Source organism: Magallana gigas, chromosome 10 (genome assembly GCF_963853765.1).
Source record: "Magallana gigas chromosome 10, xbMagGiga1.1, whole genome shotgun sequence".
Taxonomy (NCBI): domain Eukaryota; kingdom Metazoa; phylum Mollusca; class Bivalvia; order Ostreida; family Ostreidae; genus Magallana; species Magallana gigas.
Genome location: NC_088862.1, coordinates 11,369,502 through 11,397,260, shown reverse-complemented (window position 1 = coordinate 11,397,260; position 27,759 = coordinate 11,369,502). Strand labels below are relative to the sequence as shown.

Below are 27,759 nucleotides of genomic sequence, written 5' to 3'. Positions count from 1 at the left end.
TGTGATATTATGAAGGAAATAGTATCATTATTAGCAATGTCTTCTGTGTTCAATGCTTAGAACCTCTTTGCTGATGATGTATGCTTTACCATAATACAATTCTTGATCAAGTTTGGTTCCCCACCCCCATGCAGATATTTCCTCTTCTCATTGACTTACATGTAGATATCTATGAAATACTTTTCCAAACGATTGACAAACCCCAGAGATGAATTTTGTCATATCTGAACTTTTCGGCTGTGTTCTTTAAAATACTTCCGTTATCACCTATTTCCTCCGGAAATAATTGCACTTCAAGCGTTTCAAAATAGTTAACCGTACTTCTCTTCTACTTCAGATATTTGATTATAAGGCAGCCTCTTGCCATGGCCATAAACACCTGATATTTCAGCCCCCCCCCCCCCCCTCGGTAATTCTAACAGGTAGTAAATATTACAGCGTATACTTATCCTCCTTAAGTTCAGCGCTGACACCTCGTGATAAATAGCCAAGCCATGGCGGCTTACATTTTACTACATTGTACATATATACAGTATACAAAACAAGACGTAACACAAATGCCTTTGCTTGGTTTGAAAAAGCGTGTACACACGTTGCCCCAAGGGGGTATCAAATTAATTAATATCGCGCATTTGGTAGTAAATAATTAATTAACGCGATGAATGGAATTGTGGAAAATAATTTTATCGTAATTTATAGCATCATCCTGGCGATGCAGCTGTTTTATGTTGAGTTGGGACCATTGTTTGAGTTATGTGGACCTTAGCAATCCGTTACCTTGGTTCGAGGTCAAATGTCATGTAGGACATTCAATGATCTATTGGTATTTTAGTTTGTTTACTTATTTTGAGTTGGAGGGTTTATCAAGCTGCCATATGGAGAGAGAGAGAGAGAGAGAGAGAGAGAGAGAGAGAGAGAGAGAGAGAGAGAGAGAGAGTTTTAAAGTCTTGAACTGGAATAAGCTTATTTGCATGACCAAACCTTTCAAATGATGAGGCCAGAAAAGAACAGAAAATGACATATTTTTACCCGATATTCATGATTAGGTTTCTTTTATTCTGATGCATGTTTTACATAAATTGAGGAAAAATATGTCCATGCATGTGAATACACTCGGATATTTTATTACCTTTTTTATGTCTGTTCAGACCATTACAAATGCAATGACTTATATTGAATTAAGCTTATATATATAGTCTTCCTTTTTGTTTATGAGCGTTTTTCACCCCAATTTGTCAACTAAATATTTTTTCAAGATCAGAAGATTTTTTGTCCGAAAAAAAAAATCACACAACTACAGGTTTGGGATGATGTGTGTGTTTCTGGTCAGGATTAGGTGAAAGTAAACGTTGACATTGAAATTTAAGTGTCCAACAAAACGCAAGTAAAAGCTTCCCCTCTGCTTGATATCGATTTGTCATGGTTAACATTCATGTCTACCGCTTCCCTCAGGAAATATTTAGTTTCACAAAACAATATGATACAGGAGACATATATCAGATAGCTTTCAATTACCAACTAAACTCAATGCACAGTAAGGCACGCTAGCCATTTAATAAGTTGCGCTTTCTTGGCCCTAAACACACGATATGAAATGAAATGTATTCAAAGTACTGAAAGTACTGATAGACAGAAGCAATTAAACTAATGACAAAATATGATTTTTTTTATTTAAAGAAAAACAGCGCACTTACCGCTTATCATGTGAGAATATTCGCGAAGCGGTTTAGTATTATGGCAATTTAAGGTTGCGAGGATATTTTTCAGGTTGACACCGGATTGAAATTGAAATAGCTGTCTGGAATATAATCTTCACCAGTGTCTCCTCGCTTCCACAAGATGTTGTTACAAGAAATACCCTCAAGATCATACACTTCACATGTAATATTGTGTCGTTTGTTGTTAACAGCAGCAGATGTATTGGTACACCTGAATTTAGGATCTCCTGTAAAGAAAACAGAATTATTCAACAGTTTTGTTTTCTTTTAACTGAGTATAATTTCAGTAACTTATATTGTATGTCCATATGTAGGACTATTCCTTTGGTAATTAAGTTTGTATCTATCAATTGTCATTGAAACCCAAATTTCAGTTTCAGTTATCACACAACTCTGTCAATTCTTCTTATCCCAAATATTAAACTAAATGTCTGAAAAACACATATATAATATTTTCAAAAGCGCTGTATCTTTAAACTCTCTCCTTTTTTTACTCTGGAACTAGTAATTGACAACAGATGCAAATTTTGCTCGTTGTTTCTTACAGCAGTTGCATTTATTAATTTTTATTTACATCAACTAAATATGTTTCCTTTTTTTCTTAGGGATGGAGTTCTAACCAGTTTAACGATCATTCAAAACCTTCAGCACACCGCTGCAATTGTGTTCAGAATGTTTTCTCTATCGTTGTTAAGTGTGTAATTAATCCAAAGGTGCTCGAATGAAAGTTAACGAGACGAGACTTCCCCAAGATTTGTTCAATTCCTGTAAAATTTCGAGCGGAAGTATATGTGTTCGGATAATATTCTCAAAATACGTAAATACTGGTCGTTTTTCATATCATATCCTACTTTAATTTATGTTTAAACATGAACGTATATTAGGATATTGTCTTTATTCATCATCTAGCGGTTATTTAAACTAAATGATGATTTTCAGAACAGAGTTATTATTCGTGTTCAACCATTCTACTCGTAATTGAAAATAAAACAATCATAGCCATGTTTGATGCTTTTGGTCTGCATTAAAATTCTTTTTTTTAAATTTCTTTAAAAAAAAAGAATGCGTGTCTGTTTTGAATTAAAATTAAGTATATCGAGCCAATTCAAAAAACATTTTGCATAAAATAATACAGTCTGTTTCACTACTGATGCTATTAATTGATCAGGCGCAGATTTAAAATTAATCCTTGGGGGGGGGGGGGGGGGTTGCTACTAAGCATGTTAATTGTTGCGAGAGCAGAAAAAAACTATATTTTCTATTGTCACATTAATTTCTAAAACTCACTTTATCCACCAATTAATGGAGTTAATGTTTAAAATCAATAAACGTATAGATTTTATATTTTACTACAAGTACCTAGATTACTGCAAAACTGAAAAGGTAAAATAAAACCACGTGGTTTAAATTTAAAGGCCAATAACATTTGCAGGGGTGAGCAACCCCCCCCCCCCCCCCAAAAAAAAAATCCTGGGCTGAACAAAAAAATCATGATGAGGCAGTCTGAAATATCCGTATACATTGTAAGAATACTTGGCTATTTCTTTTATTTAAAGTACCAATGTACATTGATAAGAATTCATTTACTTTTACATGTACCTACTTTTTATGATCTATTCAATAATTTGTGAAAGAAAAAATGTAAATATAAACAATAAAATGTTTTATTTGATTATTGAAATCAATAAAGAAATCAAACATTGCAGAACATTTTTTCTAATAATTCGCTACCTTTAAATCACAAAAGAAAACATTCAATTGATAATTTTTAATAACACTGTATTCACTGACAAAAATTTTCTATTGCTTAAAAATCATTGACATATTCCTACAGTTTGATAAATATAACATAATTTAAAAGAGCTACTTACTTTGTCTGACCACTACTCGATAGGTTAGTTGCATTTCTGAGTTGCGTAGTCCTTCAACTTCTGCAGTACACGTTACATTAATTTGGCTGTTGCCTGCACAAAACAACATTCAAATTTCTATCTCAATTTAATATATACTCACTTATTACAAGTATCCAAGCAACACACGGATGTTTATTTAATGCAAAATAAGTAACAATTGTCGTAATGAGCATTTTCATAACATCTTTTAATTATTCCAATTATTGTTAAAGTAACAGTATTATGCTGGTAATAAATGTATATATTTACATTCTACTCTGTTTTTCTATTTAATTCTGTGATCTTTAAATGCCTCTAAATGCAACAAGTAGTCAAAGGTCAAATTGACGAGTTTTATTATGACGTCACAAACGTTGAACGCTTTAAACTGCAACGTCACAATCGAAAATCAAAGTTCACACTTGTGGCTGTTACTGTGGCTCTTCCATTAATATTAACTTACCCTTAGGATAAGATAGGAATTTTAAGGTATCAATCACATTTGCAGACAAGGCAAGAAGTTAAAAAATGTAAATATAAGCATTAAATCATGATTTTTGGAAGTATACACTCTCATAACTGCAGCGGTGTGTGCATACAAATTGAGTAACGCGCGTTAGCGCCTTACTCAATTTGTATGCACACACCGCTGCAGTTATGAGAGTGTATACTTCTAAAAATCATGATTCAATGTTAAAATATATTACATGATATATATGATGTACAGATTATTACAAAGTATCAGTAATTTAAAAAAGGCCCATGGGACCACATCGCTCACCTAAGCAACAATGGACGTTCAAAAGATATTGTGCCATATGGCCCCGCGATAGAATAACAAAACATAAATATTGTAAAGTATTCAAAATTTACACTTATTTTTGCATACAAGTAATCTTTGACATTGTACCTTTATGGAATACTATTTTTACCCAGAATATGAAAATCCTAAGCAAGATATAAAACTAAACATTTGGCAAGGGTACACTGTTAACGTCCAATTCCCCATATTTTTGTTCTCCCCCCTTTCCCCCCACTTTATAAAGCAATCAATATATATGAGAGCATAAAGGTACATTTTCTTCCTAAACTACTTACTAGTTATTGTATTTTTTTTTAAAATATAATATAATAGATGTTGTATTTTATTTTAAATATTCTATAGATGAGAAGAAGAAGATTGTACCTTAATGCACTCAACTCCTCAATTAAAAACATTCAAAAATTTAATTTCTCTTTTCCATTATAATTAAACGATTGTTGTTTACCTCGCGTATACTCGTGTGACTTTTATAACTTTACTCACACTGGATTAATGAATACACTGGAATGAAAAATGTTGTCACGTGACATGTTAAAGAACTATAAAAATCAATGTTACAATATTGACAGGCATATCTCTCTATTTTACTGAGGCCCACCCATTATTTTCATCTTTATTCAAAAATTACAAATGGCTACAAACCAGGATAATTTTCCGCTGTAATTTTTTCTTAAGAATAGCAATATTTTCTTTATCCCCGCAACAGAAATGTGTCAGACCTATGGAAACTGTTTTAACGGTATCGTTTTTATTCACTCGTGTCTGAAAAACTATCAAAATTGATGTAATGTTCACATTATTCATTGTATAAAGAGGGAGCCCCCGAGAGTAGTTATATCCAGCATATCATCCTTTAAATCTTTTGTACGAGTATTTCACATTTAGTGAGACATTTCTAATGATTAACGAAAATTTCAGCGTCAATCGTAAAATAATAAGCAAGATACAGAGCTCACAATTCTGCTAGGTTTGAGCCTCAGGAGTTTATTACATTCAGCATAAGATTTTTAACTTAGTATTTCCTATTCAGCATTTAAAATGGAAAAAATAATGGTCTCAGATCTGTGTACAAACATAGAATTGTGATCTAATCTCTGTATCTTGCTTATGATACGAAGCTTAACACTCAAATATGGATAGTAAATAGAAATTGTAAACAATTAAACATAAGAAACATGCACTATAACAAATAAAGAGCAGAATTTTTTTTTCAAAATGAAACATATACATGTATATATCTACATATTTCTGTCAGGGATATTAAACTCTATTTAAACTTAATAAACTCGAGAAAATGCTGAGCATCTCAACATTACGCAAAAGATCATACCGAATTTCCGATAGAATGAATTGTATTTTAGTACTTTGTTAATACGCCAGATTTTGATTAATTCGCTCAGGTAAACAGTTACCTCTTTGATTTACCGAAGTCTCTGTTTGATTTGATACGTAAAAACTACAAAATACAGACGATAGTTCCCCGATTACAAACCATAAATAATGAAAACGAAACGAAAATCAATTCAAGTTAACACCACCGTCATATTTGAAAACTGTCATCGCATTGAAATAGTTAGCCTCAATTTACTTCACAAAATCGGCACCAATGTTATTTGCATCCCTTGGTACGCGAACTGTTGCATAACAAATTCATCATTGTCAGATCGACCCGTTTATCATAATGTCATGGCTGCTTTAAACAAAGAACCTCGTTTTAGAAGTATGGAATACGAGTCTTGGTAAAATGGTAAAACGGGCCGGGACAAAATAAAAGCCAGGGCTATTGGCAATCGTCAATTCTAAAATACGCATTGTTTTGCAGCATTATTTACAGCGGATACGAATATACTGGTCCGTAACAATTTATATTTGCCTTCCCATTAAAATGTGCCAAAGGACTATGTGCGGTTTGGTCAAATATCTGCCCCCGATTTTAACCAATTTTTAAATAGTATCGTATAAAAATAAAATCTTCAGAAATCATTGTATAGAGGATGCCTATAACTTTAATCTTGATTTTAGTTATCATTGCTCATTTGCTGTTTATGTATGACGTCACCTAAATGACCTAATTCCTGCAAATTTGCAAACAAATGATAATATTCTCATTTTTGCTCTATATTTTGCATTCGGAAGTATAGAGCGCAGGTCTGCTCAAGTGCGATTTTAACATATATTTTTCGTCAGATAGATATACACATTATACTAAAAAAATGTACTTGAGCAAGCCTGCGCTCGATGTTTCCGAGTCGAAAAACCATCGGAAAACACCCATATTTTGCTACAAAACATTACTTTATCAAAATAATGCAATCTTCATGACGTCATTTCTACATTATGACGTCACTGTGGTGATAACCTTTTATACCTTTATTTCCAATATCGTTTTAAATATCTTTCACCTAATTTTTTAAGCTCTTTCTAAAACTTTGATTTTGGGGGCAAAAAATGCATAAAACCGCACATAGTCCTTTGGTTGAAATTTGCCGAGCGGTTTTAGGGAAAAAGTTCAAAATGTAAAAAGTTTCGGACGGACAGAGAAAGACGGACAGCTGCAGACTGACGGACGGATAGACAGACGACGGACAAAATGTGATCAGAATAGCTCATTTGAGCTTTCAGCTCAGGTGAGCTAAAAAAAAACAACAAAAGGATAACATGATCTAAAACTAATTGTTTATAAACAATACTTTTTAAGCAAGTATTTAACTTTTTAATAGTGTACCAGGAAATAGGGAGGGGAACTTGCTGGGACTAATCAAGGGGTAATCTGGTCTAATTTTGCGTAATTTCAAGACAAAAGGATCAAAACGAGTTTGACCAGCAAGTTATCCTTTCTTGATAATGTGGCTTTATCAATATTCATGGGCATCAATATTTGTGATTTAGTTAAAAAAAAAAAAGGCAAATTCAAGGATCTGTACATGTAATACAAATTTATGGCAAATGAACTTGTTCTGGGTTATTGGTCATAGGAGTTAAAGCTGTATCTGAAAGGTTGCTTGTTCAGGGCCCGCTGTGGTCACTTGATGTTGTGTGTTGTGCCTTAAGACACTAAATAATATTGATGAAACCACAGTACCTGAACCCAATTTCAATCCACTTAGATTAAACCACCTGAATTTATTTTGTTGCATTCTCCACAGTGGATAGCCCGCCGTACGAGCCGCTAATTTGTTAAAGGAAGAGAAGGACAGACACAAGCCAGCTCTTAAGGCCTGAACAATACCACAAGACCCAAAGATCCCAACCAGTTGGGTTGGCTAGTAATCATTTCTCCACACACACCTAACCCCATCACAATACCAAAGTTAGCTACTGACCTCTGAAATCTGTCGCATCGGCAACAAATTTCGTGCCCATCTTGTTTTCTATGTCCATGATCTTCCCCTGCATCATCTGGTCGCCCATCATGATCTGGATATTGGCTTTTGGCATGCCACCCATCGCCTCACAAGAGGGGGCGTACTTTCCAGATAAGACCTCCATTTGGTGAATGGCCTCATTGTTGTCTAGGGTGAGATATTCGTCTTTGTTGGCGCCAAACCTGAACATCATACTTTTGATTGGCTCTGTAATGGTGAAAATACAATATTTGGGTCTGTTATGGTGCTCTTATAGTAAAAATAAATGATTTGGGTCTGTAACGGTGAAAAAACAATTTTATCTGTAATGTTAAAAAATCATTATTACTTCTGAAATTAGTCTTGATAGGTGCTATAAAAGTGATAGTACAACAAAACGTATGAAAATACAGAAGGTTTTTAGTACAATGTAATTTATGGAAGCATTAATAGTCTTAATAGGTTCTATAGGGTTATAATTGTACAATATAACTTATTGAAGCAAGAGCAAAAATGACTGTTAATTAATCGAAAAATATTTCTCTATCTATAAACACCCCTGCCTATAACTATAATGCACACCATATTATGCCTTAACAAATTTTGATGATTTTTTTTTACTGCAAACCTCTTAGAAGATAATGTATTTTTTAAATGGTCTGACAGTGAGTAATAAATGTTTGTTTAAAGTACTTCTAGATTTGATTTCTCCTAAATCACATCCTACAGAAGCTTATGAAAAGGTCGCAGTTTTACAATCATATCTCTGGTTTACAGTACTTCTAAAGTAGACTCACCTAAGTCCTACCATTAGCTTTTCTAGAAGGTTTTGTAAACGTTTGAAGCTTACTTCTTACCTCTGACTTGTATAGGCAGTGACTTTATGGCGACCAATTTACCCCTGACCCAATTGTTATTCTCCTTGATCTTCTCATACACATCACAGGTTAGATTCCCTGCATCTGCTTTCTGAACATCTACCAAAAAAAAAATTCTTGTCAATATTAAAGAATCCTTGATCAAAATCTCCCTGTACACAAAAAGACCTATCATAAGGGCAGATACTGTTTATTGTAAAATCCCAATGATATGTTGAAATCTGCATCATGATATTGCAACATTGCATAAATGCACAAGTGTAATAATAATATTGTAACTAGACACGATCTCGTTGCGAGCAACGAGGAGGTCTTCCGTCTGATTTTAGAACTTGAGATCTATGTTCGATCTTGATTTTGCTATTTAACAGCTTAACATGATTTAAATCAGAAAAAGATGGTCTACATTTTAAGGGCCAGATACTATTTTGTTTCAGGTGTAAGAACTTTGTTCAACAAGTGTTTAGAAATTCCTGAGTTGTTGAGATATCTGTGAAAAACGTTAAAGGGATCGGTCCCTTATCTCCTTATTGGGGCCACTGAACTAAATCCTTAAGGTTGCATGTTGTTAAGTACATCATTTTGAGCATCTTTTCTTTGACACTGCATTTCAAAATATTGTTCCTTTTTTAGATAAAGGTGATCAAAGTTTTGGACTTTTGACCCCTAAAATGCCCTTATTACGTAAAATATGAGAAAATCGTTATATTGTTAGGCTAAATAAATGTAAGATAAACATATCTGCTTCTATCATTTATCACTAAATATCCCTCGGTAAAAGAACTATAGGAAAAGGACTTTAGAGCCCTCTAGGTCCCTTTATTAAGGGGCCAGCTCCTTTTACTTGATATCAGATGAAATGTCATTTGATTTTATAGACAATTTGCTCAACAATTGATTAAAAATTCGTTACCATTCTTGAGATATTTGAGAAAGAATGTATAGAGGCCAGTTCCTTATCTCCTTTTAGAGGCTGCTGAGCCAAATTTTTAAGGTTGCATGTTGTTAAGTACATCATTTTGAGCATCTTTTCTTTTATACTGCATTTCAAAATATTTTCTCTTTTTGAGCTATAGGTGATCAAAGTTTAGGACTTTTGACCCCTAAAATTCCCTAATTACGTAACACATGGTAAAATCATTATACTGTTAGCTACATAACTGATTGATTAACATATTTGATTCTATAATCTATTACAAAATATCCCTCGGTAATGAGCTATATGAAAAAGACTTTAGAGCCCTCTAGTCCCTAATATTAGGGGCCAGCCCCTTTTTTATGGTATCAAATGAAAGGTCGTTTGATTATAAAGACATTTTGTTCAACAAGTGTTTAGAAATTCGTTACCATTCTTGAGATATCTGAGAAAGAATGTTTTAGGGGCCGGTCCCTTATCTCCTAATTGGGGCCACTGAGCCAAATTTTTAAGGTTGCATGTTGTTAAGTACATCATTTTGAGCATCTTTTCTTTATTGTGCTTTCAAAATATTTTCTTTTTTTGAGATATAGCCATTAGGTGATCAAAGTTTTGGACTTTTGACCCCTAAAACCCATTAGTTACGTAACACATGAGAAAATCGTTATAGTACTAGGCTTCATAAATGTAAGATAAACAAATTTGCTTCAATAATCTATTACAAAATATCCCTCGGTGAAGAGCTATGGGTAAAAGACTTTAGAGCCTTCTAGGTCCCTAATATGAGGGGCCAGCCCCTTTTTTTATATCAGCTAAAAGGTCTTGTAAATATAAACCTTTTTTACATTACATGTCTTATTAAAATATTTTCCAGAAAAGAGATAAAGAGAGAAGAGCACAAAAATTTACGACGCTTTTTTAATGTCAATTTTCGAGCTCTAGCGAGCTTTGGCGCCAGTAGTGCTAAACATACAAAACAACAATCATGCAAAACTTCAATCTTTTCTTTACCAACTGTAGAAATTTGAGCTTAATAAATCTTATACTTTAGGAGAACGACAGAAGACAAAATACCCATATAAAAATTAGAAAAATCTCCATATCTCAAAAACGGATGTGACGTCATCAACACAAACAATTTCCAATCAGGTTCAGACCAATATCTATCATATCTGAAAATTTGATTGAGATCAGACGAGCCGTTTCGAGAAATCGCGTGCACAAAAATAGGAAGAAAAACAAAATAAGTAGACACGATCTTGTTGCGAGCAACGAGTGGGTCTTCCGTCTGATTTTTGAATAGATTAGATCAAACTTATCAATTCAAAGATAAAACTGTTGATCTAAGCGAAAAATAGTAAAAAAAAATTGCGGCACTCGGGGCCTGAACCCAGGTCGCCTTGGCCATGTCCACGACTCTATCGACTGAGCTACTCGGACTCTCGCTTCAGAAATTTGACGCTTAATTTCTCGAGAATGCCTTAATCGATTTTAAAACAAATTACATATTCTGAATCAGTAAAAGGGTCATCAAAGGTGTAAAAAACTCAAAAAGAAATATTAAAAAAAGAAAAAAGTCGAAAAATTCAATTTTTAAAATGTCCTTCCGATGACGACCGGAAGTAACCGTAGGACATTCTCTTGACCAAGGTGCACCAGAAAAAAAAAACGGTAGATCTATCATCTCTGAAATTTTCAGCCTTTTATCTTTACTCGTTTTTGAGAAACCCGACAGACAAAATTGACTTTTTAAAATCGTAAACGGACGATAACTTCTGACCAGAAGTGTTTTTTCAAAAATTAAAAAAATTGTATCAGCTTTAGATAAAAACACGTTTATATTGAAATTTTGAATGAAATCGATCGAGACGTCCTGAGAAATCGTCTGCACAAAACCGTTAAAAAAAAAAAGAATAATAAGAAAAGTGAAAAAGAAACAATAGAATAATAGAAAGGTCTTCGGCTGGACGGAAGACCCTAATAATAGGAAAAAAGGAACAAAGCAATAACAATAAGGTCTTCCGTTGGAAACGGAAGACCTTAATTACAATATCAAAGGTTCTGCATTTTATTTTCAACAAATCAAACCAACCAACTAGATTCAGATAAAATGTTCCACATACTGTAGAATTAAACGCAAGGAATAAAAATCCGCGTAAAATCGCGAGAAGCACAACTCGCGAATTTTAAAATCTCGCTTTCATTTTTCGGACATACGTAAACTTACATAAAAATACAATAAAAATTTGGCTTTCGAGATTTCATGCTTTCGTGAGTTGACAGTTGAATTGCGGAATTAAGTACTCGCGTTAAATAAGGAGGCCACAGTATCCGATATCTACAGAATTGTGCGAAATCAAATCGACGCAATTCTTTTTTTCCTTTTAGATAATTTGTTACCCCAAAGAATTTGATTCAACTCTCTCGATTCCAAAGTGTCAATCTGATCTTTTAAATTGCAGGGTTTATTTCGTACTCACTTGATACAGTGAGTTTAAGGCTGATGTTGTTCTGCTGTGGTAACAGAACTGTGCAGGAATACCTCTGGGCGAGTTCAGATGACAGGAACTCACACAGACTGGTCAGGGCCCGACCGTTGTGGAACCACCTGACCTTCAAGTTCTGGATAATGTCGAGGGGATCTTGGCCAGGGATATTGCAGTACGCCACATACTTGTCCCCACGATTTAACCATGTGGATTGAGACGCTACATTCACAATGTACTCAGACCCTACTAGTCCTGCAAAATAAGATTAATCTGATAAATGCACCAAAGATATCTTGAATTTCATTATTTTTCGATAAATGTTATTAAATAGTCCAAAGTATGTTAAGGATCTTCTCTTGATTTGCGACTGGAATATGCTTATATATCCATTTTGAGCTTGAGCTGAAAGTATAAGTTAACTTTTCATGTCTCTATTTTATAATGTTCGTTTGTCCAATTATCCGTCTGTCTGTTAACCTTTTCATATTTTTGACTTATCAAGAACTACTATATAAATTTCAACCAAACTATACACGCATCATCCTACAAATAAAAAAAACTTAAAGTTTAATTTAACTCGGGCCAGCCCATCTTTAAAGGGATATAATTTAGAAAGAATATAAAAAAGGCATGCTATTCCTTATTCTATTTTTCTTCAGGTTAAGATCTAGTAAATAATTCCAAAGTGCCTATTTGATGCTAGAACCGTTATGACTTCATAATTGATTTGAAGAAAAATGATTTTTCGATGGCCGAGAAATAGCCACAATTTAAAATTGACGTTTGTTTTCACATGGATTCATATGTATTTATTACTGGAACTTCACTACATAGATATGATACTTTTATTCAATTGAATGATTAATCGCCTACTATGTGACAATTTTAAATTTCGTATACCAAATTACTGACGTAGACATGTTTAGAAGTTACAAAAAGAAATATAGATATAAATATATCATATCTAACTTATTCGAACATAAGACACATAAACAATTTATTCTGTAACCGAACTTGCCTGAAAGGAATCGAAAAATAAAATTGTCTGTAAAACGAGAAAATAGTTGGTCATATTTCACCTAAGAAACAATGCCCATCTATGACTCAAATGGCTAACAAATCTTATGACAAACCGTATTTTCACAGGAATTTGATAAGTTAAATGCACATTAGTTGCAAGCCAAATTTCTTAGGAAATACTGCCTTATTATTGTTTTAAATCAACAAGCGGTCGGCGGATTTTAAGGCCTGTAATCTCAATATCGATCTCACCATAAGATGCAAAAATGCAATTTTTAAAGAGGTGTCAACAATAAGCTATAATTTCCTTTTAAGATTTATATAGTTACCCACTAATATCAAATATTTCACAATATAAACAAGTCCTGAGATTGTTATAATTTATTATATTTTCCCCGTCGAGAAAGTGGTTTTTTTTAATTTAAAGTAATATCTTCTGAAGAACATCGAAGTTATGATTGTGAACATTTATAATTGTTGTAATTGATATGGAAAAGCAAATGTTTAGGACCAAGATGGTTACATTGGGTGTCACGATTAAAATGTGGAGTTTATATTTTACACAATTAATATGAACATAGTTCAGTACTAATCAGACAATGAAAACCTTCCTTTTATGAAACAAAAAAAAAAGTTGATATGAATTATTATCTCTCAAAATTATTTGCTATATGATATTAAGATTTTCATTATAACTTTTGTTTATTTTTATAAATCCACATGTTAAATTTTTAGGTGCAAAATGTCAGAAAATGTTAAATAATACAGTACAGTTAAACTATCTAGTCATGACAGAGAGGTTTAGCAGACCAACGTGTACGTGTACTTGTACGTGTAGGTTACAAGTTAGAACTACGCGTACCAGCTCATGTTTAGCAGTTGTAATGTGTACCTGTACGTGTAAATGTTATTATCACAGGGTAAACAAGTATTACTTTTAAAGGAATGATCGGCAATAATGATATATTGATAACTAAAAGCAATCAACATGATCAGTTTGATGTAAAATAATTTAAAAAGGACTGTATGAATTATTGTCAAACATATTTCTATTTTCTTCGGACTTGAACAACTTTACCACGGAAAGAGCACGTGGTGCAGCTCGCGGACTAACTTGATTGATAGGTATAGTACGCGGACTGAAACTGCTTTGTTGGATTCTATTACAATGTGCATTACTTTAAACGATAACATATTAGTGAATTACAAATGACATCTCTCTCTCTCTCTCTCTCTCTCTCTCTCTCTCTCTCTCTCTCTCTCTCTCTCTCTCTCTCAGTTTCTTCAAATAAATGATGAACAAAATTTTTAAAGTCTCCGATAGAGATAAAGTCAAAAATTTTAAGACAAGATCACGGAAGAAACTTTTTCTAAATGTTTAAATTGTCTGATAAAGATGAAGTGGAAATTTTTAAGACAAGATCATGGAAGGAACTCTATCTAAGTGTTTTAAAAGTCTGATAAACCTTACATAGGCGTCGAAAACGGGGGGAGGGGGGCTTAGCTCCCCCACTTTTTTGCAAAGTTAGAACTAACCATTAAGTACATATCATCATAGAAGGGTTCAACCCCCCTCCCCACCTTTTTATCGCATCAATGATAATAGTTTCTAATTTTACCTTGGAAAAATAATGATAAGTTTGAGTCATAGGTATACTACACCCCCCCCCCCCCCAACGGATTAGGATTTTCATAATTTGGGGAATTAGTCTAATTTGAGGATTAGTCTAGCCCACCCCCCACCTTCAATTTACTTCCGACGCCACTACCTGAAGACAAGATCATGGAAGGAACTTTATCTAAACTTTTAAAGTGTCTTATAAAGACTTAGTCAAAAACTTTAAGACAAAATCACGGAAGGAACTTTATATACCGATCCACTGATTCTACGATTCATTCTATAAAAACGAATATACCACATGCACAGTGTAGTGTCCTTTCTGATATATTTCATTTTATCAAATAAAATATACAACATGACAATCAATATCCAAGGTCACATTCCAAAATTGAAATGATTATTTTGTACGAAATACAATCATTAATATATTACGACTGAATAGGGGACATGTGGAGGTATATTGTAAATGTATACTTTAAGAGAATAATCTTATAGTTTGATATCATTGGAAATAAAATTATAAAAAATCCTCAGAATATCATGATTTGTCATTATTTCATACTGTACGCGTAACGCAATTTTAAGCATATATTTAGAATTTTACTGTATGCGTAGTTCTATAATTAAGCATTGGTTTGTAATGGTAAGTTAACCCAATTGAATGACCATTGTATTCATGAATGAACTCATCACTTCAAAAAATTGCAATGATGAAAACAAATATTTTTGGTGCAGCAATTTGTAATTAATAGTTTTTTAATCGACATTCCACATCCTTTTACATAGCTGCTATATGTACACGAGTGCTATTTTGAAAACAACTATATAGGTTTTGGGTTAATAAGATTTAAAAGCGGAGTCCTAGCACAAGTATTTGGATTCAAGTATTTATATTGTCAAGTGGAACTAGAAACTTTATCTATAATATACTTACTGTATACGCAATTGATATCAAAACCTTTAATTAATATAAAAACTAGACTTAGACCCGTGCGTGCACGGGTTGACATTGCATATTTTATCGGACATTAACGTATTGTTGGCATTTACATAACTAAGCTTTAAGACTACAGAAATACTATAGATTTTACTACACTCTACCTGGTAAGAATAATCTAACTGTGTCTCGGGAGAGGGCATCACCACAATTAAACGCCTCCCATATACCTGTAATGTAGCAACAAATTGCAGAATCGCTCCAAAACGATTTTTTGAGAAAAATAATGAAGCTGCATTAAAAATAACAGTCAAATTATTTATAACAAACCTTTTTGAGGCTGTAAATACCTTTCATCTAAAACTTTTTTTTATAATAATGAAGAATTCAACACTTTTTCATAAACGTTTTTTACTCGCCACCATGTTGACACTCGGAACTCACGGGTTTTTTCTAATTAAATGCACTGAGTTAGAATTATCTCCCGTATTTCCTTTGATGAACAGAATAAACTAATATAAATTCCTAAATTAAACGCGAGGAATTAATATCAGCGTAAAATCGCGAGAAACTCGTCTCGCGAATTATAAAATCTCGCTTTTAATATTCCGACATTGTAAACTACATGAAACTTTGATAAAATTTCGGCAATCACTATTTTATGTTCTCGCAATTTGATGGAGAATCCTTGAATCGCGGAAATAAGTACTCGCGTAAAAAAGGGAATCTACAGTATATGACAAAGCTTCAATGAAAATTTACACGTATTTGTAATATCGTTTGAGTTTCTCCATTCAAACGTGATATTGTGGAAACATAAAGTAAAGAGCCTCCCATGATTTAGTGTGAATGTAATGCGCATGCGCAAGATTGTAAAATCCAAAAAATCCAGATGATTTCCGAATTTTTAAAAGGACTTATCGTTGATTATTAATTAGCGAAGCTTGATTTTGAGGATATAAAAAATCACATTGGTAATCTTCAAGTGCCAATGATGTTAAACTATATAAAACAAAAGACAGTTCTCTTCCGATTTCTCGGTATTAAAGCCCCAAAACTCGACTCTATTATTTTATATAGTAGTATAGATAACTAGATGACATCCCGCGCAAGCACGGGAAATAATTTTACAAATCAATGGGCTTTGGGTTTTTTGTATACATTTGTGTCCGATTTAAAAAAAAAAAATTTTTGCCTTTAAAAAAACGAGTCTTACAAAACGTAATTTCATTCAACAAAAATAATACAGCTCAATATAATGTTCAAAGCTACACATACAGATATTCATCTGCAAATCAGACCTACCCGTACTTACTTATAAGAGCTACGCGTACAGTGAGCAATATCGAAAGCATGGTTAAACACCCCCCCCCCCCCGAAAAACCTTCAAATTCAAAGAATGCATTGCTTCCTTCATGTAGTTTTTTATCTGAAAGATATCGTATTGGGGAAATATTTTCAAAACAAGAAACAACATGTTTTATGAAGGGAATGAGAATGAGAGATCTGGCCCCGAGGTTATAAAACTTTCTTGAGTACGATTTTGTACTCCAAATCGTACTCCGTGCTCCAAACCGTACTCGAACTCAAGGTATCGAGGTTATAAAGCTTTCTCATTCTCATATTCGTACTCCGGCTGAGTACAAAACGGCGATTTTCTGAGTAAGCTATGAAGCTTTCTCAAAGTCGTACTCAAAGACATTTAATCTAAATAAAATGCAGTGCAAACATATAATATTTTTCATATTGTAACGTTGCTGTATTATACGCTATAATTTAATCATATACTTGTATACAGTATATATGTATATGAATTAAAATGGAAAGTTTATACCATTTTATTAATGACATATCTAGATATGATGGAGGTGAATTTAAGAGTACGGGCGAACTGGAACCAAAATTATCAAAATAACCCCATAATACTTATAAGTATTATATTAGTATCTTTCCACAAATGAATATTTAAAAATAAAATTTGGTGTTATGACATCAAATTCTATTCTTAAATACACAGTTATAGAAAACATTAAGTATGATCGACGTATATATTCTGCTTGAGAATTTGAGTAATTTACAGCTAATTAAAAGCTTGTTTATGTAAAAAAAAAAAAGTAACACTTTAATTAATCATAACCCGCATGATAGAAGCTAGAATTTATGAGAGAGAGAGAGAGAGAGAGAAAGAGAGAGAGAGAGAGAGAGAGAGAGAGAGAATTATTGTTATTCTATGCAATCGATTAAAAATACATGTACTACTTGTGATAAAATAGCTTATTCGCATTTTCATGTGAGAGTTTTCTCTATATAGCTTAGCTGTGGGAATATTCATCTCTTAAATTGTTTTATTTTATTAGCGAGTAACTATTTAGATAATTCATATAGTTATTCCTTTTTTATCAAAAGTAACCAAATATTTATGTCAAATGCATAAAAATTAACACATGTTTTCCAAATTTCAAAGATGAATAGGAAAAGGCTTGCTTAAAAATATCAAATGACATTACTTAAGATTAAAAATGACACAGTACGTGTATGTATAAATACTAAACACACATTTTCAAGCCTTGACTAAGTGAGAAAAACTTGAACCATCAATAAAACCCCACTAAAAGGGTTACAACAACTTTAGTACACAGTTTCCTTGAACACGTAGTTTCGCTTTAACGTGGTCCTCATATTGGAAATTTCAAAAATATTTCAATTAGTGAAATTTCTTAAACTCTCGTGCACATTCCCAAAAATATTGAAATGAGAAACTTTACGTGTGGCCTTGGCTTTTGGCTAATGTTCATTGATGCAATTCCATACCTCATCCCCACTCCACCCTTCAAGATATTAGATGTTTTTCTCTCACAAGAATTAAGGCAAATATAGTATGTTGCAATCAAATTGGAATACCCATATAATTTCCTTAGTATACTTATACTATATGAGTTTGGAAATACACGGATCCTCTCAGTATTTTTGTGATTTTCGCAAGTATATGTTTCTATTTTTGAATTAAACTCTTCCCTGTTTTTCCTCATACAAGAACTGCTAACTAAATATCTTAAGAGATATCCACTTTGGGGCAGTGACTTTCCAGTTTTGTATTGGCGTCGTTTCTGATCTTTTCCTGGCATGTAAAATACCACAATCGTTAAAAAGCCAAGAAAACCCAAAGGGACTTAGACACAATTTGACTTAAAATTTTCTAATTCTATTTTTCAATTTTCAATATTTAAACTGATAAATATAGAAGTTTTTGATGCTATATCAAACTTTGAAAGTCAAATATCAAGTTATAAACAAGATACAGAGTTCATAATTCTCTTGATTATTGTCATTGTTTACATATATGTTGTATTGGTGTAAGTTTCAATAAAGTATAACTTTCTTTTGTTGATAATTGTATTTATGAAGATATTGAATTAGTTGAAATTGTTTTTTTCTCTAAGAAATGGTAATTTTCTACATTATATTCATGGTAAACAACCATAAGACTCGAGCTTTGTTTACATTACAATGATTTCTCACTTCTGTATCTCGCTTGTAACTTGACTTTAACATTCACTATCTTGGTCAATCTTTTAAAATGCGCCAGTAAACCATTTTATACATAGAAAATAAAAATAAAATTGTTGATCTCAAATCGTGTCCAAGTCCCTTTAAGATGTATCGAACTAAATTCTATGTTAAAATACTCTAGATCTCTTCATATCCGTCTAAATTCTCACTTCTTTCTTTTATATTCATATCGTTCCTTACAACATAATTATAATTAATCATCACATCCATGAATCACTATCTGAGTCTCAGTGGAGAGAGAGAGAGAGAGAGAGAGAGAGAGAGAGAGAGAGAGAGAGAGAGAGATTTGACAAAAACACAATTTGTTGATAATTTTACCAATTACACTGGATTTATTGTCTTTGTTGCTCAAAAAGTTAAAGATGCAGACACATATCCATGCTTGCAGATGAAGAAGTTAATATGTACATGTAAATTATGTGTTACATTTTGTTGATGAATAATTAATCTGAATACATGTACAGTTTGCCTACATGCCAGGACTATTTACATGAATTACCGATCTCTGTCTTTCTCCAGAGACGTAAAATTTCATCGATCGGCTTTTGGAGCATACTCCAAATAGTACTCAGCGGAGCATGTACTCCAAAACTTTTATAGCCTCGGTTTTTAGAGTCATACTCAGTGGATCACATACTCGGAGTACGGAGTACGAGTTGGAGTGCGAGTTTGGAAAAAGTTTTATAACCTCAGGGCTTGATTTCGTTGAAGAAAGTTCGTGAGAAAATATTACGGGAGACAATATATGTTCTACCGTTATAATTCTACGCGCTATTTAAATTGATCAGACTACTGCGCATACGATTTTATATTATAGTTACAAAGTGACTTAAACATATGGTGGCATATCTCTGCCCCTTGTGTGCAAGTTATTTTTATGTCGACATGCAAGATAAATATGTTTACAATCAAGATATTTATGTCAACATGCAACATAACTATGTTGACATGCAAGAAAACTGCAATCAAATAAGAGTTATACAAAATCTCAAATATTGCTAACATGTGACATCTAAGATTTTAGATACGCTACCTTATTTATGTTAACAGGCAACTTCTTTATGTTTACATGCAACTTATTTATGTCGGCATGCAACTAAGTTATGTTAATATGCAAGATAATTATGTTGACATGCAACATATTTATGTCGACATGCAACTTAGTTGTGTTGACATACAACTTATAAGTTGCATGTCAACATATTTATCTTGCATGTAAACATAACTTAGTTGCATGTCAACATATTCATCTCGCATGTCAACATAAGTAAGTTGCATGTTGACATAAATAAGTTGCATGTCGACATAAATAAGTTGCATGTTGACATAATTAAGCTGCATGTCAGCATATCTATCTTGCATGTTGACGTAAATAAGTTGCATGTCGACATAAAAAGGTAGCGTGTAGCATCTTGGATGTCACAGGTGGGTGATATTTGAGATTTTGTATAATTTTTATCTGGTTGCAATTTTATTGCATGTTTACATAATAGTGTTTCATGTTAACATAATTATCTTGCATGTCGATAAATGTTCTTGCATGTCGACATATTTGATAGAAAAATAACTTCCACACAAGGGGCAGAGATATGCCACCATATATTGTGTTTTGATTAAGCCTTTCAATATGTCGGCGATATCCACCGGAACAATTGTACGAGGGTCAACCAAAAAATGCGAAGACAATGTGGCTGTCTATCATATATTTTTCATGAAAGTCATACTTAACAGTCTACCAAATTTAGTAATGATATGACGTTAAGTAACATAGCTATGACAAAAGTCTTCGTATTTTTTTATTGACCCTCGTATAGGTTTAAGCGTTGTTTGTCTTGTAATTTGCTGTTGTTATTTTCTTTTTTTTTCCCCTTTAGTTTCTCTTTAATTAGTAAATTAATACATAGTCAAGTCTGTTGAAAATAACTAAATAAAACCAAAAAGTATTGTTCTTGAATCCTCCATTTTTTTTTTACATATATATATGTATACACTGGGTGTTACACATTGTTGAGCCGTGTCGCACCGTCCGTGTTCGTAAGCTGTACTGTATGCATGATTTAAGAATCAGTGGAACAATATTTAGGGCTAAATAGTAACTTGTCAATTTTAAATGCATTCTACTAATCAGCTTCTCACTCAGCGTCGATAGCGTTGTTGACGTCGATAACAATAGATAAAAATGTTATTGACATCAGTAAGATATCATTTTTTGTATTCATTTTCTTAAAAATTCATATTGTTCACACGTGACAACCAACACCATTTCAAGTGTATGAATAAATGATGAAATCATGAGCCGGTACGTAAACTATAAAAGTGGTTTTCGCATGTGAAAGTGTCTTATTTTAAAGAAAACTACTCATAAAACATCAAATTGTAACGCATTTAAGGTAGCTCGCGGGTTTACCTGCTTGTGAGAAAACCTACCTTGAAAATTTGTCCACGTGATCCATAGGTTTTATTGTTTTATTTCTAAAATTTATTTAAGATTCGTGTTCGCGGTAATAATGTTATCGTGTTTCAAATACAGTGTCATTAATAAAATCAAGCAACGCCATTTCAATGAAATATATAGTAAAATGCACATTTTAACCGAGAAATGCATTACAAAACTATACTCCAAACTTTTAAACGATTCAGACGAAATTAATCATACTCAACACAAAAACAGAGGAGATAATTATGAATCGATTCATAAAAAAATATCAGTATGTGTTCTCGGCCAATTTTTGTCAAAAAAACTTTAAAGATTTTAAAGATTTCTCAAAACCTTATATATTCATTACGACGTTAGCCTGACGTCATCATTTCCTTACTTCTTAGAACACCAAAATCGAAATGCATTTATTGACAAGACTATCTGTTTAACACATTTTAGAACATGTAAATGCTTATTAGACATTATTGTGAATGTTATCAAATGCAATTAATGTAAGGCTGTAAGATACAGAAAATTGCTAATTTTGTTTTTATGAAACTCTGAGTCAATCAATGCAAAAATAAAATGCCAGGCAACTACTGACATTATAAGTAAGTAATCGAATAAAACAGTTATCTCAAGCCAAAAGAAATTTAAGAATTTAATCGGTAGCACAAATTACGGAAGTTATAATTGTAAACAAAAAAAAGCGAAGTTCATGCATACATTCTATTTTAAAACATGACTTTAAATGGAAGATTTCTAACGCACACTCATTCTTTATCTTTATAAAACAAAATGTGACAATGTATGTGACATCTTTAAATTTTCAGCACTTGATATTATAAATCTTTGTATAAACAGTCATAAACCGCATATAAGCTTTTTAAAATATTTTCTTTTATACTTCTAAATATCTCATTTGTCATTTAAAAAATAAAATTATGAGTTTACTATGACGGTCAATTCTTTACGTCGATTCCTATTGTGACGTCAGCAAACCCGCGAATTACGTTAAATGAGCATTCCATGTTTAGCGCACATTAGTGACGTCATAATGAAAAATGACGTCATATTAGTGCCTGTAGGATTTCGCTAATAACAGAAATAGTACAATGCACAACTTCAATAACGCAGACAAAGACGTTGAAAGTATCGTAAATTTTGCGGCCAAATAATGCCAATACTGTATCTTGTTCCTTATAAATTAGATATAACAATTGATTGTTACAAACTGAATGGAAGTCAAAATTTTCCAAGGAAAAAATACACACTCATTACATTGAATCAATAACCACTAATTTATAGGATATAAAAACGACCTATAAGATATGAGTTACAGTGGCGCTGAGAGGTCCCGGGTTCAATCCTCAACATGGGCGTTTTGAATTTTTTTTTCATTTCATTTTCAAGAGCTAAAACCGTTTTTAATACCTTTTCTGTCATAAAGGTAATACATTTGCTGGTAAATTAAGCACAATATTGATTAATTTTTCTAATGGCTTAAAGGTGGCTAAAAGGTGACTTAAAGGTGGCTTAAAAAAGTTTTGACATTAACGACCTATACGTTGTCCTTCAAGGTTGCTTAAAGGTGGCTTAAAGACAGTCTTTAGGCTGCCTTTAAGCCATCTTTACGCTTTCTTTAAGTCACCTTTAAACAGCACATATAGCTTAAAGTTGGCTTAACGATTGTTTTTAAGCTACCTTTAAGCACCTTTAAGCTATCTTTAAGATGGTCATTCATCCTGTGTATGTAGTTAAAGATATCCTCTCCTACTAACCTCAGAATGCTGGTCATAAACGAGAATTAAGAAGTCTGCATGTGTTAATATTAATAAATATCATTGTTCTTATCTGCATATTTTTATTAATCGCAAATTAATAAGATAACCGAGCCATTGCATATAAAACGCCAATAACATATTAAACTTGTAATGAAAATTTATGTTTGCAGATATCAGTATTCGCATTAAATATTTAGGCTTTAGAAATGTTATCATATTTATTAAAATAAATAGGCAACAAGGAAACAGAATCTACAAGTTCGTCCTTACAGGTACTTTGCAATTTACATGTATGTTCATTCGGGTACATACGTGTAGCAATTCGTCATTACACAAACTGATGACGTAATGCACATATTTTCCTTTCTTTACGTACACGTACGCGTACACGTTGGTTTGCTAAACCTCTCTAATATCTAACATAAAGACTTACCTTGGTGTAAAATAAAAATGAACGTGACCAAAGTAATTTGCTGCACTTCCGTTGTTGCTTTCGTTATGAATGCACTAAAACTCATAATTCTTCTAAACCTCACAGTCTCAAATGTTTTTTTAATCTAAAGTTTTGCCGACAGAAAGTAAAATAAATCTTTAATGGACCATATCACAACTCACATGAAAAATACTTTATTTTCCATGTGTTGTTTCACTTGGTTTTTACAATCTTAATCTAAAAATATTATGGAAGCGGATAAAACAGAAAAGGAAGGAATAAGGAAATTGAAATGATAGCTCTCTTATGTCCTTGTATCTATGATATAATCACCAAATGAATATTTTCGTAAGCTCACCGTATTACATTATTAGCGAATATAAAAACTTCCTCTTATTTACTTTCTTATTTACAAGCGTGTCGATAAACCAATGAATTGTTCCAAATAGCTGTTGTACATAAAAAAGAAATACTCTGGATGTACATGTAGCTAATGGAAAATAAACATTATAAACGGGTCGTAATCCTTATGCTACGTTACCTGATTACGGGTATAAAATGCTGTGCAAACAAGGCTTGCTCAAGTAAATATTAAATACAACAAAATGCCAAGAATATTTTCAGGGTCATTAAAGTTTTTCCACAGAAGATAATTTCTCTTCAGTGGCATGTTTATCAAACTCGTTAAATTTCATTTCAATTAAAAAAAAAATTTTAATGGATGAATTAAAATCGATGTCGTTTTTATTCAAGAATTGACAGCTAAATTATCATATTACTTGTTCTATAGATTTTGAATTTATTTTATCGAGTTAATGCGCTTCATTAAAATGATCGCCTTTTTGAAAATAAGATAACAAATTTATAATTTTGCTCATTATATTTATATATCTTTGAAAATTCAATAATTGCGATCCGTTTACGTATACTCACATATATTCATCATTTTAACCCTGTTATAAAAATGTGTCATGGAATACGCAGTGTTAATAATACAAAAGTTGTAGCAGTTTTGATGACATTATTTAAGAAATAAGGTCTCGAATTTGGATGTATTTTGGAATAAATATACGGGAGGTCACGTAATCAAACCCCATAATGACAATAAACATCATCCTACGTGAATCCTAATCATTTATCCTCCCAATTGCTGATATATATATATATATATATATGAAAAACAAATGAATGAATTTTTTTTTGTACAAAAAAATGTTGATACTTTATTTTCCCATTCCTAAATTATGTGTTGTAATTACTATTCTAGGTGTGTTTAAACGTAAGTCGGTTAGTTTGACCCAGTATTGACTTTGCCCTTTCTTCCGTTGTTAAATCTTAGGTGCAGATATTTTCTAGATGTCACTCTGTCTATATCAGTATATTGTCTTGATTTTATACTTCTACTTACATGTATAAAGGTACAAGTCGTGTATTCACAAAACAGAGAAGATGTGTGGTCTATTTTGTTTGCGGGAATATGAATATTAGGGCCCTAATAGGGGGAACATTTTAATAGGGGGTTAAATTTTAAGATAAACACGATGAAAGGTTGCATTTCAAACAATCATTTTGGTTTATAAAAAAAGGTAACACTTTAATTAATCATAACCCGCATGATAGAAGCTAGAATTTATGAGAGAGAGAGAGAGAGAGAGAGAGAGAGATGAAGAGGATTGTTATTATTCTATGCAATCGATTGGAAATACATGTACTACTTGTGATAAAATAGCTTCTTTGCATTTTCATGTGAGAGATTTTACTCTATATAGCTTAGCTGTGGAAATATTCATCTCTTAAATTGTTTTATTTTATTAGGAAGTAACTATTTAGATAATTTATAAAGTTATTCCTTTTTTATCTGAAGTAGCCAAATATTTATGTCAAATGCATCAACATTAACACATGTGTTCCGAATTTTAAAGATGAATAGGAAAAGGCTTGCTTAAAAATATCAAATGACGTTACTTAAGATTAAAAATGACACAGTACGTGTATGAATAAATTCTAAACACACATTTTCAAGCCTTGACTAAGTGAGAAAAACTTGAACCATCAATAAAACCCCACAAAAAGGGTTGCAGCAACTTTAGTACACAGTTTCCTTGAACACTTAGTTTCGGTTTAACGTGGTCCTCCTATTGGAAATTTCAAAAATATTTCAATTAGTGAATTTTCTTAAACTCTCGTGCACATTCTCAAAAATATTGAAATGGGAAACTTTACGTGTGGCCTTGGCTTTTGGCTTATGTTTATTGATGCAATTCTAACCCTCATCCCCACTCCACCCTTCAAGATATTAGATGTTTTTTCTCACAAGAATTAAGGCAAATATAGTATGTTGCAATCAAATTGGAATACCCATATAATTTCCTTAGTGTACTTATACTATATGAGTTTGAAAATACACGGATCTTCTCAGTATTTTTGTGATTTTCCCAAGTATATGTTTCTATTTTTGAATTAAACTCTTCCCTGTTTTTCCTCATACAAGAACTGCTAACTAAATATCTTAAGAGATATCCACTTTGGGGCAGTGACTTTCCAGTTTTGTATTGGCGTCGTTTCTGATCTTTTCCTTGCATGTAAAATACCACAAATTCTTTCAGTGATCCTTCTAAGAACAGGTTGGCTTTTATAAGGTTCACCGGGTTTATTTTAAGATAAACATAATGAAGGTTGCATTTAAAACAATCATTTTGGATGCTATAGGAAGGATGAAGGAAACTGCCAATGTATCTTAGATCTTTTCCCTTTTTTGAAAACATAACGTCTTCTCTCCAAAAACCATTTTAATAAATTGATTTTACATTGAACATTATATAATTAGTATCGGGAGATTTTCTATAGGATTTCAAATAAAATGTCATGAAATTGATTTTTTCTCCATATCAATCTTTTCTAATCATTAAGTGCTGAAAAATATAAATCTAATCAATTATGGCGTCATTATGTATAATGTACTCAAAAGACTATTTGAAAACATTTTCTAGATATTTACCTCAATAGCCTGATCGTAAATACTGCACTGTTAGCTATTGTGAAAAATGCATTGATGTGTATTCATCCATTGTTTGGATTAGCGAGTCCCTGGCCATTTTGTCTTCCCTATTGAACTTGAAGGTCACGTAGTTCCACAACGGTCAACCATTGAACTATTTTTTTCTGTAAATGTCATCTGAACTAGCTATCTGAATATTTCTTTAAAGCTCTGTCACGACAGTTAAACAATGATAACGTAGAACTCACAGAAACAGGTTAGTCTTTTTTTTTTAAAGCAGGGCTCTTTTTAACATGAACAGATTTATTCTTTGAATATGGGGGTTTTATGAGTTTTTAAAAACTTTAATGATTTATAATGGCCTGTTATGGCTAAAAAAATCTTTTTTAGTTCTTTGTTCACAGATCTTTAAGATTATGAAGTTGATTCAGGTTTTGCTTTGGGACAATAATGTACACAATTTGTCAGTAACTGAATTTTTAAACAAATCGCATTTAGAGTTTGTTATGCATATGTCTGTGTAACGGATTACTAGTTGGAAAGATAGTTATTGAATTCAGGGAAAGCGTATCAACGTTCTTTTGTTTAAAATGAAATTCAAGAGCTGCGAAATTGAAATTACAAGGTTATGAGATGAAGGGAAGTCAAAATCATATTTTATTTCTATAAATAAAGTTGTTTAAATATCACATGTGGTCAGATTGTTTTGAAAAAAAATTTCATATTGAAGCTTTAATGCATGTTTGAAGTTAGAGAAATCGTATTTCGTGGAAGCTGACATGACGTAGAACTCTTTTGTATTAAAAACCAACGTTATTATTTTCATGTCACACTATCAATTCCGGTTTGGTTTACGTATAAATTGTACGCAGTACTTTGAATAAAGCGCTGGTTTATGCCTTTCTGTTACTCAAGTA

The 27,759-nt window shown here is 32.4% G+C and overlaps 2 protein-coding genes across 2 annotated transcripts in view; both read right to left on the bottom strand.

Annotated features, from left to right (window-relative positions):
- LOC105325762 (uncharacterized) overlaps positions 1-1,831 on the bottom strand; it is a 64,955-nt gene extending 63,124 nt beyond the window's left edge. Inside the window, exon 1 of the mRNA XM_066074154.1 lies at positions 1,695-1,831. Within this exon, the coding sequence (XP_065930226.1) occupies positions 1,695-1,704 (10 nt within the window). The 5' untranslated portion in view covers positions 1,705-1,831. The remainder of the gene's footprint in view (positions 1-1,694) is intronic.
- LOC136272502 (uncharacterized) overlaps positions 1-24,097 on the bottom strand; it is a 29,585-nt gene extending 5,488 nt beyond the window's left edge. The window contains exons 1-6 of the mRNA XM_066074158.1: positions 23,845-24,097; positions 12,052-12,312; positions 8,635-8,754; positions 7,757-8,005; positions 3,590-3,682; positions 1-1,945 (exon numbers count right to left, since the gene is read on the bottom strand). The exon at positions 1-1,945 is cut by the window's left edge and continues 5,488 nt beyond it. Coding sequence (XP_065930230.1) covers positions 1,764-1,945; positions 3,590-3,682; positions 7,757-8,005; positions 8,635-8,754; positions 12,052-12,312; positions 23,845-23,929 — 990 coding nt within the window. The 5' untranslated portion in view covers positions 23,930-24,097 and the 3' untranslated portion in view covers positions 1-1,763. The remainder of the gene's footprint in view (positions 1,946-3,589; positions 3,683-7,756; positions 8,006-8,634; positions 8,755-12,051; positions 12,313-23,844) is intronic.
- Positions 24,098-27,759: the final 3,662 nt, after the last annotated feature.